This window comes from Hemitrygon akajei, unplaced genomic scaffold (assembly GCF_048418815.1).
Source record: "Hemitrygon akajei unplaced genomic scaffold, sHemAka1.3 Scf000092, whole genome shotgun sequence".
NCBI lineage: Eukaryota > Metazoa > Chordata > Chondrichthyes > Myliobatiformes > Dasyatidae > Hemitrygon > Hemitrygon akajei.
The window spans coordinates 666,466-681,751 of NW_027331978.1; the positions used below are offsets into that span (position 1 = coordinate 666,466).

The window sequence follows — 15,286 nt, forward strand, 5'->3', positions numbered from 1 at the left end:
TAAATCACTAACTCAAAAAGCATTAATAATAGCTTTAAAAAAAAAGTTCTTAAGTCCTGGCAGTTGAATTGTAAAGCCTAATGGCATTGGGGAGTATTGACCTCTTCAGCCTGTCTGAGGAGCATTGCATCGATAGTAACCTGTCGCTGAAACTGCTTCTCTGTCTCTGGATGGTGCTATGTAGAGGATGTTCAGGGTTTTCCATAATTGACCGTAGCCTACTCAGCGCCCTTCGCTCAGCTACCGATGTTAAACTCTCCAGTACTTTGCCCACGACAGAGCCCGCCTTCCTTACCAGCTTATTAAGACGTGAGGCGTCCTTCTTCTTAATGCTTCCTCCCCAACACGCCACCACAAAGAAGAGGGCGCTCTCAACAACTGACCTATTGAACATCTTCAGCATCTCACTGCAGACATTGAATGATGCCAACCTTCTAAGGAAGTACAGTCGACTCTGTGCCTTCCTGCACAAGGCATCTGTGTTGGCAGTCCAGTCTAGCTTCTCGTCTAACTGTACTCCCAGATACTTGTAGGTCTTAACCTGCTCCACACATTCTCCATTAATGATCACTGGCTCCATATGAGGCCTAGATCTCCTAAAGTCCACCACCATCTCCTTGGTCTTGGTGAGATTGAGACGCAGGTAGTTTGAGTTCCACCATATCACAAAGTCCTGTATCAGTTTCCTATACTCCTCCTCCTGTCCATTCCTGACACACCCCACTATGGCCGTGTCATCAGCGAACTTCTGCACATGGCAGGACTCCGAGTTATATTGGAAGTCTGATGTGTACAGGGTGAACAGGACTGGAGAGAGTACAGTTCCCTGTGGCGCTCCTGTGCTGCTGACCACCGTGTCAGACCTACAGTCTCCCAACCGCACATACTGAGGTCTATCTGTCAAGTAGTCCACTATACAATCCACCATGTGAGAGTCTACTCCCATCTCCGTTAGTTTGTGCTTTAAGATCTTGGGCTGGATGGTGTTAAAGGCACTAGAGAAGTCAAGGAATGTAATCCTCACAGCACAACTGACCCCATCTAGGTGAGAGAGTGATTTGTGCAGCAAATACGTGATAGCATCCTCCACTCCCACCTTCTCCTTATACGCAAACTGAAGCGGATCCCGGGCGTGCCTGGTTTGTGGCCTCAGATTCTGTATTATCAGCCGCTCCATGGTCTTCAACACGTGCGACGTCAAGGCAACAGGTCTGAAGTCATTCAACTCCTTTGGTTGTGGTTTCTTCGGTACCGGGACAATACAGGAAGTTTTCCACTGTCTGGGTACTCTTCTCTGATCTAGACTCATGTTGAAGATGCGCTGTAGTGGTTCTCCCAGTTCAGTCGCACAGGCCCTCAGTAATCGTGGGGAAACTCCATCCGGTCCAGCCGCCTTGCTGGTACAGATCTTCCTCAGTTGACCTTCCACCTGTGCAGCCGTAATCCTGGGCGTGGGCCAGGTCTCCTGTGAGTGGCTATTTTCCTGTGAGGGAAGTAAGCCTGGTGTGGAGTTCTGCGGTGAGGGTGAGATTGTGCTGTCGAACCTATTGAAGAAGTTGTTCAGCTGGTTCGCTTTCTCCACATCTCCACTTATGTTTGCCCCCCGCTTTGCACCACATCCGGTGATGATCTTCATCCCATCCCACACCTCCTTCATGCTTTTTTTCTGCAGCTTTTGTTCTAGCTTCCTCCTATACTGCTCCTTTGCCCCCCTTATCTGTACTCTGAGTTCCTTCTGAACTCTTTTAAGCTCCAACCGATCACCATCTTTAAAGGCCCTCTTCTTCTGGTTTAGGAGGCCTTTGATGTGACTAGTGATCCAGGGCTTATTATTGGGATAGCAGCGAACAGTTCTAACAGGAACAACGGCATCCACACAAAAATTAATATAGTCCGTTGTGCATTCAGTGACCTCCTCAATGCCCCCACAGAGCCCCCCTTGCAGTACATCCGAGTTAGTAGTACCGAAGCAGTCTCTCAGGGCCTGTTCAGCTTCAGGAGTCCACTTTCTAAAAGAGCGTGTGGTAGTGGGATGCCTCATCACAATTGATTTATATCTGGGCTGTCTCCTGCATTAAAGGCTTGGTCTCCTGCGAAGGTGCCGTAGCAGGCCACAAATCGCTCTCAATAGTCTGGTCCTGATTCCCCAGGCTTAGGTTTGCATTCAGGTACTTTAGTGATGTTTACAGGTTGTTGGAGAGCCCTTTCCAAGGCTTGAATAATCTGGTCTGTCTGTTCATTCTCGTTATGGTTTCCCACCTGTAACTCCTGATAGGTTTGGTATCTCAATTCTGCCTTCCATTTCCGCCCCTCAGCAGCTGAGAGAATCATGCAGCAGAGACTGAATAAATCTTGCGGAGTCGCATTAAACATTTGTGTAGTACTGTGGACACACTGAGCAAACTGTGCTGGTTTTTCTTTTCTATCTGGGGCCTGATTCATGATCATTATCATTTCTTGAGGCTTCCAGGGTGCATACACAGGAATCACTGAGGGCTGTCCCTCCTGCTAGTCCTAGGGTGAGCATTTGCTACTGCTGTTCAGGAGGATTTAAACTAATGTGGCAGGGGGATAGGAACAAGTGCAGAGAGACAGAGGGGTGCAAAATGAGAGTAGAAGCAAAAAGTCGTAAGGTGAAAAGTAAAAGTGGCAGGCAGTCAAATCCAGGGCAAAAATCAAAAAGAGCCACTTTTCAACATAATTGTATAAGGGCTAAGAGTGTTGTAAAAACAAGCTTGAAGGCTTTGTGTGTCAATGCAAGGAGCATTCGTAATAAGGTGGATGAATTGAATGTGCAGATAGTTATTAATGAATATGATATAGTTGGAATCACAGAGACATGGCTCCAGGGTGACCAAGGATAGGAGCTCAACATCCAGGGCTATTCAATATTCAGGAGGGATAGACAGGAAAGAAAAGGAGGTGGGGTAGCATTGCTGGTTAGAGAAGAGATTAACGCAATAGAAAGGAAGGACATTAGCCTGGAGGATGAGCAATCGATATGGGTAGAGCTGCGTAACACTAAGCGGCAGAAAACGCTGGTGGGATTTGTGTACAGGCCACTTAACAGTAGTAGTGAAGTTGGGGATGGCATTAAACAGGAAATTAGAAATGCGTGCAAAAAAAAGAACAGCAGTTATAATGGGTGATTTCAATCTACATATAGATTGGGTGAACCAAATTGGTAAGGGTGCTGAGGAAGAGGATTTCTTAGAATGTGTGCGGGATGGTTTTCTGAACCAACATGTCGAGGAACCAACTAGAGAGCAGGCCATTCTAGACTGGGTATTGAGCAATGAGGAAGGGTTAATTAGCAATCTTGTCATGCGAGGCCCCTTGTGTAAGAGTGACCATAATATGGTGGAATTCTTCATTAAGATGGAGAGTGACATAGTTAATTCAGAAACAAAGGTTCTGAACTTAAAGAAGGGTAACTTTGAAGGTATGAGATGTGAATTAGCTAAGCTAGACTGGCAAATGATACTTAAAGGGTTAATGGTGGATATGCAATGACAAGCATTTGAAGATTGCATGGATGAACTACAACAAGTGTTCATCCCAATTTGGCAAAAGAATAAACCAGGGAAGGTAGTGCACCCGTGGCTGACAAGGGAAATCAGGGATAGTAAATTAGCCAGAAAAAGTGACATACCTGAGAACTGGGAGAAATTCAGAGTCCAGCAGAGGAGGTCAAAGGGCCTAATTAGGAAAGGGAAAAAAGATTATAAAAGAAAGCTGGCAGAGAACATAAAAACTGACTGTAAATCTTTTATTGATATGTGAAAAGAAAAAGATTGGTTAAGACAAACGTAGGTCCCTTACAGTCAGAAACAGGTGAATTGATCATGGGGAACAAGGATATGGCGGACCAAGTGAATAACTACTTTGGTTCTGTCTTCACTAAGGAGGACATAAATAATCTTCTGGAAATAGTAGGGGACCGAGATGGAGGAACTGAGGGAAATACATGTTAGTAGGGAAGTGGTGTTAGGTAAATTGAAGGGATTAAAGGCAGATAAATCCCCAGGGCAAGATGGTCTGCCTCCCAGAGTGCTTAAGGAAGTAGCCCAAGAAATAGTGGATGCATTATTGATAATTTTTCAAAACTCCTTAGATTCTGGATTAGTTCCTGAGGATTGGAAGGTGGCTAATGTGACCCCACTTTTTAAAAAAGGAGTGAGATAAAAACCGGGGAATTATAGACGGGTTAGCCTGACATCGGTTGTGGGGAAAGTGCTAGAGTCGGTTATCAAAGATGTGATCATAGCACATTTGGAAAGAGGTGAATTCATCCAACAAAGTCAGCGTGGATTTGTGAAAGGAAAATCATGTCTGATAAATCTTATAGAATTTTTTGAAGATGTAACTTGTAGAGTGGATAGGGGAGAACCAGTGGATGTGGTATATTTGGATTTTCAAAGGGCTTTTGACAAGGTCCCACACAGGAGATTAGTGTGCAAACTTAAGCACATGGTATTGGGGGTATGGTATTGATGTGGATAGAGAATTGGTTGGCAAACAGGAAGCAAAGGGTGGGAATAAATGGGACCTTTTCAGATTGGCAGGCAGTCAGCAGTGGGGTACTGCAAGGCTCAGTGCTGGGACCCCAGTTGTTTACAATATATATTAATGATTTAGACGAGGCAATTAAATGCAGCATCTCCAAGATTGCGGATGACACGAAGCTGGGCGGCAGTGTTAGCTGTGAGGAGAATGCAGGGTGACTTGGCTCGGTTAGGTGAGTGGGCAAATTCAAGGCAGATGCAATTTAATGTGGATAAATGTGACGTTATTCACTTTGGCCTACTCCTGCATCTATTTTTTATGTTTCTATCTGTGGAATATTAAAATCTCCCACAATTACAACCTTGTGCTTACTACAAGTATCTGCTATCTCCTTACAAATTTGCTGCTCCAATTCTCGCTCCCGATTAGGTGGTCTATGATACCACCCTATAAGTGTCACTACACCTTTCCCATTCCTCAATTCCACCAAAAATGGCTCCCTAGACGAGCCCTGTAATCTATCCTGTCAATGTCTATGCTGTAATATTTTCTCAGACAAGCAATGCAACACCTCCCCCTCCTGCCCCTCCAATTCTATCACACCTGAAGCAACGAAATCCAGGAATATTTAGTTGCCAATCACACCCCTCCTGCAACCATGTTTCTCTAATACATACAACATCATATTTCCAGTTATCAATCCATGCTCTAAGCTGATCTACCTTTCTTACAATGCTCCTAGCATTAAAATAGATGCATTTAAGAAACTCTCCACCTCTTCCTCTCTGTTTATCCCTAACTGTGCAAACAACTTTATTATCTTTTTTTTTTCCTTCTCCCCCACATCTTCGGTCTGAGCGCTCCTACATCAGGGAGGAAGGTCTAATCTTCTCTGTGTTAAATGTTTAACCATCACGGTGACTGAAGGCAGCTGCAGGTTCATGAGGGACTGTTACTGTCAGATTCTGCAGTTCTTGCGGCTGCTCATCGCACCCAGGACTGAACCCTGGTCACTGAGCATTGGAGGAGTCTGTTCTACTGATGTTAGCCTTAAACTAGACTGGTGTTTAATATTGTGTATCTGTGAAAGTTAAATCAGTTCTGTGTCAAATCCCATGTCTCAGGTACTTACTGTTTCTACCACACTCACAATGTACACAAGAAACGCCACTCGGCCCATCTAGTCCCTGCCCATGTTTCTGTTCCATATCAGTATATGAAAATCTACCCCTGCCGTTCCCTTCTCACTCTCCCTGAGATGACAGGTTGCAACTAGTCACCACTCCGTGGGATAGGAGATTTCCCGTGAATTTCATAGAAACATAGAAATCTACAACACATTACAGATGCTTTGGCCGACATTGCTGTGCCAACCATGTAACTTACTCTAGAAACTGCTTAGAATTACCCTACCGCGTAGCCCTCTATTTTCCTAAGCTCCATGAACCTATCTGAGAGTCTCTTAAAAGACCCTATTGTATCCGGCTCTGTCACTGTTGCTGTCAGTGCATTCCACACACACACCACTCTTTGCTTATAAAAATTTATGAATGACACCTCCCCTGTACCTACTTCCAAGCAGCTTAAACCTATTCCCCCTTGTGTTAGCCGTTTCAGCCCTGGGCTGAAATTCATACACCTACATGATTTTCTCCAGGGTGAATAAGACGATGAGCTCTCTGTGGTTTTGACGTCCTCTCTCTCTCGATCTCTCTCAGTAAAAGAACCTGCGGTCTCGCAATTCAATGCACCTCTAAAGTCTGACAGCAGACTCGCGAGTGAATCTTCGATGGTGCAGAGTCAGAAACCGAAGTGTTGCCAGCCTGAGTCAGGGGCTCCAGAGAGAGATGGGGTCCAGAGGAGGAGGACGAATAAGACCAGCACGATGTGGTTAAAAGTGAAAGATTAGAAGTATTTGGAAACTGGTTGATCAAAAAAAAGGTGGTTCATTTCTGCAAAATACTGATGGAAATCAACAGTCAGGCAACAATTGTGGAGAGGAATAAATAGAAAACGTTTAGGCAGAGCCCCTTCAGCATGCCTAGCCTGTGTACTCCGCTGCTTAGTTGCTGCCTGAACTGCAGAGTTCCTCCAGCATTGTGTGTGAGTGCGTCTCTGTATTTCCAGCAACTGCAGAATCTCCTGTGTTTTATATCTGCATTTTACTTTGGCATTAGATAGAGTAGAGTACTCCAATGGCCATGCCCGCACAACAACAAGTGGAACACTTTAGAAACTGTTGGGGGGAGGAAAGTCAAAGGGCTGATAAGTGGATTTGTTAGTTAGGGGAACAGAACAACAGGCAACTAATATCTTAGTGGTAAGGCTTACTAGAGGTAGTGGGGGGGGGTGCTGATATGGTTTAAGTAAGTTGTAGGGGGAACGGGAGCCAGAAAGACAGAACAGATAGTGGAGATGGTGAATTGAATTGACTTTATTATGCACACCCTTCATATGGATGAGGAGTAGAAATATTTACGTTACATTACTGTCTAAATGTGCAATGTGTAATTGAAATTGATTTATAATAATTAGTTTGTATATAGGACAGTCAAGAAAGCATAGAGATCAATTAATCAGTCTGATGGCCTGGTGGAAGATGATGTCCCGGAACCTGTTGGTCCTTTTGCTGTGGTACCGGTTCCTGGATTGTAGTGGCAGGAACAGTTTGTGGTTGTGGTGAATTTGGTTCCCGATATCCTTTGGGCCCTTTTTATAAAAAATCCATACCCCTACCATCCAGGCTCCCATCCAAACTTCTTTTAAACGGTGAAACGGAGCTCATATTCACCACTTGTGCTGGCATCTCATTCCACACTCTCACAACCATTTCAGTAAAGAGCTTTTCCACATGTTCCCATTAAATTTTCACCTTCCCCGCTTACCCCTGACCTCTGCTTGTCATCCCACCCAACCTCAGTGGAAAAAGCTGCTTGCATTTATTTACCCAATCTTCTCCCTCATCATTTTGTATACGTCTGACAAATTCTCAAAGCGATGTATAATTTCCGTATTTATGTTTAGAACTTTTTTAGGTGTATAAGATGATGAGGGGTATTGATCGTGTGGATAGCCAGAGGATTTTTCCCAGGGCTGAAATGTCTAACACAAGGGAGCAGAGTTTTCAGGTGCTTGGAAATAGATACCAAGGGGATGTCAGGGGTAAGTTTTCTACACAGAGACTGGTGGGTGCATGGAATGCACTGCCGGCTTTTTCAGTGAGCGTGTTTCAGTTACTGTGGGGCCAGGCAGCTCAGTGGGAACAGGGAATAATACCAATGGAGAGAGTCAAACTGAGCCAAGTCACAGATTGGCGATGGCAGAAATGCCCCATTCTTATAGAGACAGGAAGAACATCAGACAGTTTGATGATCATTCCAGATACCAGCACTGTGCCCAGTCAGGAGATGATTTCTCTCACCAACTTGGGTTCAACCTCACTGTAACAGTGTAATGTCAGATCACACCTTGACAACTCAAGTGATCTCATCTGAAATGTTGTCCTAAACCCATTGATGGATTTTGTAAATCTTTTTACAGGTTAAAAATGACAACGAATTTGTCTACGGGAATCCCGAACACAACACACCAGTTTTGCTGTCTCTGTCCAGATACTTAAGAAGAGGAGCAAGCGATTCACACAATCATCCTTCCTGCTCAGACTGCGGAGAGGGATTCACTCGATCATCTGACCGACTGGCACGCCCATCATTTCAAACAGGTGGGGAACCCATTCATCTGCTCAGAAAGTGGGAATGGATACAGTTGGACATTTCATCTGAAGGGACATCACCAAGTTGACACTGGGGCAAGGCCATTCACCTATCCTGTGTGTGGGAAGGGATTCAGTCGGTCTTTCCACCTGTGGACACACCAGTCAGTTCACACTGGGCAGAGGCTGGTCATCTGCTGAATTTGTGGGGAAGGATTCACTCGGTCATATGACCTAATGGCTCATCAGCGAGTTCACACCGGGGAGCGGCCGTTCACCTGCTCAGAATGTGGGAAGGGGTTCAATCAGTCATCTCATCTGAAGGTACATCAGCGAGTTCACACTGGGGAGAGGCCGTTCACCTGCTCAGACTGTGGGAAGGGATTCACTCAGTCATCCCACCTACAGAGTCATCAGCGAGTTCACACTGGGGAGAGGCCATTCACCTGCTCAGACTGTGGGAAGGGATTCACTTGCTCATCTGATCTGAAGAAACATCAGCGAGTTCACACTGGGGAGAGGCCATTCACCTGCTCAGACTGTGGGAAGGGATTCACTCGGTCATCTTTTCTGAAGGTACATCAGAAAGTTCACACTGGGGAGCGGCCATTCACCTGCTCAGACTGTGGGAAGGGATTCATTCTGTCATCTGAACTGAAGGTACATCAGCGAGTTCACACTGGAGAGAGGCCGTTCACCTGCTCAGACTGTGGGAAAGGATTCACTCAGTCATTTAAACTGAAAATACATCAGCGAGTTCACACTGGAGAGCGACCATTCACCTGCTCAGATTGTGGGAAGAGATTCACACAGTTAGCCCACCTACGAGCACACAGGTCAGTTCACACTGGGGAGAGGCCATTTACCTGTTCATACTGTGGGGAGGGATTCATTTTGTCATCTCAGCTACTGAGCCACCAGTCAGTTCACACTGGGGAGAGGCCATTCACCTGCTCAGACTGTGGGAAGGGATTCACTCAGTCATACACCCTACTGGTTCACCAGCGCCTTCACACCGGGGAGCGGCCGTTCACCTGTTCGGACTGTGGGAAGGGATTCACTCAGTCATCTAAACTGAAGTTACATCAGAGAGTTCACACTGGAGAGAGGCCATTCACCTGCTCAGACTGTGGGAAGGGATTCACTTGCTCATCTGAACTGAAGGTACATTGGAGAGTTCACACTGGGGAGCGGCCTTTCATCTGCTCAGAATGTGGGAAGGGATTCATTCAATCATGCAATCTGAAGGTACATCAGCGAGTTCACACTGGGGAACGACCGTTCACCTGCTCAGACTGTGGGAAGGGATTCACTCGGTCATCTGAACTGAAGGTACATTGGAGAGTTCACACTGGGGAGCGGCCGTTCATCTGCTCAGAATGTGGGAAGGGATTCATTCAATCATGCACTCTGAAGGTACATCAGCGAGTTCACACTGGGGAAAGACCGTTCACCTGCTCAGACTGTGGGAAGGGATTCACTCAGTCCTCCCACCTACAAGCACACCTGTCAGTTCATACTGGGGAGAAGCCGTTCACCTGCTGAAGCCTGAATTATACCTCTGCGTAGACGCTATGCTGTTGTGAGCATTTCTACTTGTGAGTTCGTGTGTCTGCGTCGCTCTGCCAAAACGCTAGTTGGTGTTGGGGTTCTGTGCTACTGTGTTGATTTGACTCGTGTTGAGTTGGGAACAATGGCGACTGCTGACTACGTCTTGTTGGAGTTGGAGCTAATCAATGTTGCAGAAGTGTTACTTCTTTTGAAATTACTGCAACGCAGAAAAATGACAAGTTTTCCCATTACTTTGTGCAGTCCGCGATGTCCAAAGCAATGTTGGTGGAAATTTCTTTGCACGATTTTGATGCCATTTTCAAGTTTTTATTGTCTGCCAATGAAGAGTCGTGCACATGTACATATTTTCTGACTACCTCACCTAACCTCTCCTTGATGTGGTCCACCTTCCAACTTCGAAGCGACAGGAAATGCATAGGAGGAAACTGGCTGCTGCCAAGTGGACCAATCACAGTTCTTGCAGTCTGTGTTGCCGCGACGTGTAGCTACATTTTTGGGAATGTGCGCGTTAGGCTACATTAGGCGAAGGACTCTCATGGAGGCGCTACATGGAGTAGGTTGCATTCTGGCTTTGCTCCGTTCATTTGAAATTTACTTACCACCCCTTTAATATCTTTATCAAAGTGTTTATAACACTTTTATATATTTGAATTTTAATCGACTGAAATGGCTTACAGAGGAAGAAAGTCATTAACCGAAGGCAAGGGAACCGGCAGTGAAAATGGAAAGAAAGACGATGTCTTTGAACAGCCTAAAAAGTTTCAACTTACTTTACTGGCTATCTAGAATCTTTTGGATGAAGAACTTGATGAAAGATTTATTACCTTGGAATTATGGTTAAAGGAGAGCGAAGGTACATTGGCAACACTTGAAAAGAAGAACGAAAAACAGTAGCGGCAAATTTCAGAGTTTATTAAAGCTGGGAAACAGAGAGATCGCAAATTGAATTCTTTGGATATGAAATGAAGTTCAACTACTCAAACCCTGGAGCAGAACAAAATCAAGATTACTGATTTGGAGAGTCGAAGCCACAGACTGAATTTGTGAATAGTAGACTCAGTGAGGACGTTGAGAGCAGGGATCTTACTCAGTTTTTTTCTCAATTCTTCATCTCATTTTTCAATCTTTTTTATTGGTTTCCAAATAAAGAATATACAAATCGGAAGAGGAGTTTAACAAGTAGATAATATAAAAAAAAACATATAAACAGCATATAATGTCAAAATCAAATAGATAAAATGCTTCCTCTGGAATAATCCCAAAAATTGCTGTATTGTTGAACATCCGCATCTATAACTTTAGATAATATTCCAAACACATCCCACCAAAAATTATTTAAACTTAACACAAGAACAAAACATTTGAGTCAGAGTAGCCACTTCTGCGTTACATCTGTCACAAATAGGGCTTATATTAGGAAAAAATATGTGCCAATTTATCTTTGGACATATGGGCCCTGTGTACTATCTTAAAAATTCTTAATGGAGGTCTTTGGCTCGGACGTATTTTCTTCCCTTCCTGCACTCGACTGCACACATCGGGCGCTGAAACCAAAACCATCGAAAGGGTTAAAACCACGTCATGTCACAATGTGAATACTAAGAAGAACTTCATTCGGATTGCTCATCAGAAAGGAGTTACTGAGCATGAGAATCTTAAGTTTCATTTTGTTGAAGATTTTTGTCCTGAGGTTATGCAAGAAAGATTGCATTTTAAAATGGTGATGTCAGAATTATATCAGAGGAATCTTTGTCCAGCTTTGTTATATCCCTTTCACCTAAGGGTTGCTCTGCCCAATAAATCATTCAAGTGCTTTAAATCCGTGAATGAAGCAAAACAATTTCTCAAAGAGCTAAGCTTGAACGCAGATGTCTAATGTTTTGAAGATCAACATTTGAGCTTGGATGTCTCTGAAATTTACCATTCCTTTATGTCTGTGTGTATCTGGTTTATTAGTTAACAGCCAGCTTATAGATTTGGACACTTTAGAACTTTGCCCTTGGGTTGATTACAGTCGTACTGTGTTTTGACATTCGGATGTTTATTATGTTTCCATGTTAAAGTTTCTTTCTTTTTCCTTCATTGTTTTACTTTTTTATTTTTAATTGTTTGCTTTTGAAAATCATTAAGAATTTGATCTGCTGATTATTTCCTTTTTCTTGAAATATTATTAAGATTGTATTTTGTGTCATTTTTAAAGACCTTTTCTTTTAAAATGGTCTGCAATTGGCTGTTTTTCTCTAACATCTGCTTGACATTCCTCTCGTAATGTTTTGACTATGGGTGGTTTGTTTTTTATTTTTTTAAATTTGGAGATTTGCCTCAAGGGAGATGGGGGTAGGGAGGTTCTTAGATAGTTGTCTGGCTGTCTATTGGCCAGGTGTTCGGTCTTTGTGGGTGGGGTGGTAGAGCTATTTTTAGTCTAGTATTTTTCTTTTGGGCTGAATTGAAACTACAAAAATGTCTGTATTGTCGTAACTTCCGTTTCCTCTTTAAACTATTTTCCCTCCTCCTGATTCATGAGTTTCCTATGCAATGTGGTTAACCCTTTACATACTACATTGTTTATTTAAGGAAAATGGATATTATTAATTAATTTTGTCATTATTAATTTTGTTTCATGGAATACGAATGGTTTGAATCATCCAATTAAATAGAAGAAGATTTTTAGAGTTTTTCATAGACTGAATGCTCAGATTATTTTTGCGCAGAAGACATATGAGTAAGGAGGATAATCAGTGCTTCTTTAGTTTTTGGAAAAGCCAACAGTTTCACTCTAACTCATTGACTAAGGTGAAAGGTGTTTCTTTTTTTTATAGACTCCTAGATTTCATTTGTTCACTATGATACAATTTCAGACCAATATGATAGACTTCTATTAAACACTGGTTAACTTTATAACAATAAATTAGTTTTGGTTAATATTTATGCACTAAATACTGACTATCCTGAACTCTTTAAGCACTTTTTTGCATTTCTTCCCAATTTAAATGAATATATGGTAATAATGGGTGGAGATTTTAATTGTTGGCTGAAACATATGATGGATAAGTCTGTGCCTAATCAGGTACTTACAAACCAATCTGCTATTTTTATTAATTCCTCCTTAGTTGACTCTGGAATTTTAGATATTAGGAGGTTTTTACATCCTAATGAAAAAGAGTTCTCTTTTTTCTCATGTATATCATAATTACTCTAGATTCCTTTACATCTTTATTGATTATCAGTTAGTTTCATTTGTCACTGCCTGTGAATATGATACAATTGCCATTTCCGATCATGCACCTTTGAAATTATCAGTTAAGTTAACTGATGTAACCTTTGGTACTAAACAATGGCGGTTCAACTCTATTTTACTTCAGGGCTTAAATTTTATTAATTTCATTAAAGGACAGATTACCTTTTTCTTTTCAACTAACTCAACGGAAGAAATTTTCAGTGGGATATCACGTGATGCCTTTAAAACATATATCCGAGGGTAAATTATTTCACACTCTGCTGGATTGAAGAATCAAATTAATAATGAAATACGTACATTGGTTGATAGGATTAAAGAAATTGATAGAAAATATTCTATTGCTCCCAATTTGAAGCTTTATAAAGAGAGAGTTGAACTTCAGATGCAACATCATTTGTTATTAACATCCCCGATTGAAAATCAGTTACTTAAAACTAAGGGTCATTTTATATATTTGGTGATAAATTGGGGAAATTATTGGCTAACCAATTAAAAGCTGCTTTGGCAAAACTTCAGATTAATAGGGTTCGTAAACTGATGGTACTTTGACGGTTGGCCATGATGAAATTAACAATTTTTTTCAAGAATTTTATACCAATTTATACCAATCAGAATTTCCTGATGATTCTACCATAATGCATGAATTTTTAAGGAAATTAAATATTCTGAAATTATCAGTTGATGAACGTTTAGTATTAGACACACCCATTACTGAAGAGGAAATAAAGAATGCAATTTATTCATTGAATTCTGGTAAAGCACGTGGTCGGGATGAGTATACAGCTGAATTTTAAAAATCTTTTTCCGATTTACTTTCTCCCTGGTTACCAACACAGATGCCTTGTGCAGGAAGGCACAGAGTCGACTGTACTTCCTTAGAAGGTTGGCGTCATTCAATGTTTGTAGTGAGATGCTGAAGATGTTCTATAGGTCAGTTGTGGAGAGCGCCCTCTTCTTTGTGGTGGCGTGTTGGGGAGGCAGCATTAAGAAGAGGGATGTCTCACGTCTTAATAAGCTGGTAAGGAAGGCGGGCTCTGTCCTGGGCACAGAACTGGAGAGTATAACATCGGTAGCAGAGCGAAGGGCGCTGAGTAGGCTACGGTCAATCATGGAAAACCCTGAACATTCTCTGCATAGCACCATCCAGAGACAGAGAAGCAGTTTCAGTGACAGGTTGCTATCGATGCAATGCTCCTCAGACAGGATGAAGAGATCAGTACTCCCCAATGCCATTCGGCTTTACAATTCAACCGCCAGGGGTAGGATATATTAAAGTGCTGGGGTTAGGACTGAGCTTAAGTTACCATTCAATTTATTTAAATAGTTGTATTATATGTAATTAGCTTTGCTACAATAAGTGTATGGGACATTGGAAAAAATGTTGAATTTCCCCATGGGGATGAATAAAGTATCTATCTATCTATCTATTTGTATGTAAGTTACCACAAACGTTTTATGAAGCATCTATTTATTTAATTCCTAAAAATGATAAAAATCTCACTGAATGTGCATCAGATTTGTGATATCTTTGTGAATGTTGAATCTAAACTCCTTTCTCAAATATTAGCAATTAGATAGGTGAAGATATTGCCACAAATTGTCTCCGAGCATCAGACAGGATTTATTAAAAATCATTATACACATTTTAATGTTTGGAGGTTAATGAACATTGTATAGACTACTTTATCTAAGACTCCAGAACGTGTTTTCTCGCTCGATGCCGAGAAGGCGTTTGATACATTTGAATGGGAATATTTGTTTAAAATTCTTGAGAAGCTTAATTTTAGTCCAAAATTTATATCTTGGATCCAATTGATATAACATATACCTTTGGCTTCTGTTTCACTAATGATCAGAGATCCCCTTTCTTTAGGCTTTTCCAAGGTACCAGACAAGGCTGTCCTTTGAAACCCTTACTATCAGATATTAGCCTGGAGACCTTGGCAATTGCTATTCGTGATTCACCCAGTATATTTGGTGTTACTCATGGGAATGGGACGTGTAAAGTATCACTATATTCAGATGACCTTTCGCTATATATTTCTAATCCAGAGAAATGCATTCCTGCAGTAATAACACAACTTGCTCAGTTTAGTAGTTTTTCTGCTTATAAACTGAATCTTAATAAAAGTGTGCTTTCTCCATTAAATATGCAAGTCTCAATTTATAGACAGTTACCATTTAGATTGCTTGCTGATTATTTTATTTATTTGGTTATTAAAATTACTAAGAGGCACAACGATTTATTTAAAGTTAAT

The 15,286-nt window shown here is 42.1% G+C and overlaps 2 protein-coding genes across 2 annotated transcripts in view; one reads left to right on the forward strand and one right to left on the reverse strand.

Moving 5' to 3' along the window:
• LOC140722903 (uncharacterized) overlaps positions 1 to 15,286 on the reverse strand; it is a 93,576-nt gene that overhangs the window by 29,028 nt on the left and 49,262 nt on the right. The window lies entirely within an intron of this gene.
• On the forward strand, positions 8,047 to 10,996 carry LOC140722895 (uncharacterized). Its single transcript, XM_073037528.1, has one exon. It carries the CDS (start codon positions 8,456 to 8,458, stop codon positions 9,761 to 9,763), a length of 1,308 nt encoding a protein of 435 aa, XP_072893629.1. The 5' UTR covers positions 8,047 to 8,455; the 3' UTR covers positions 9,764 to 10,996.

Coding starts and splice junctions, on each gene's coding strand:
- LOC140722895 (XM_073037528.1), top strand. CDS start 8,456: ATGGCTCATCAGCGAGTTCACACCGGGGAGCGGCCGTTCACCTGCTCA.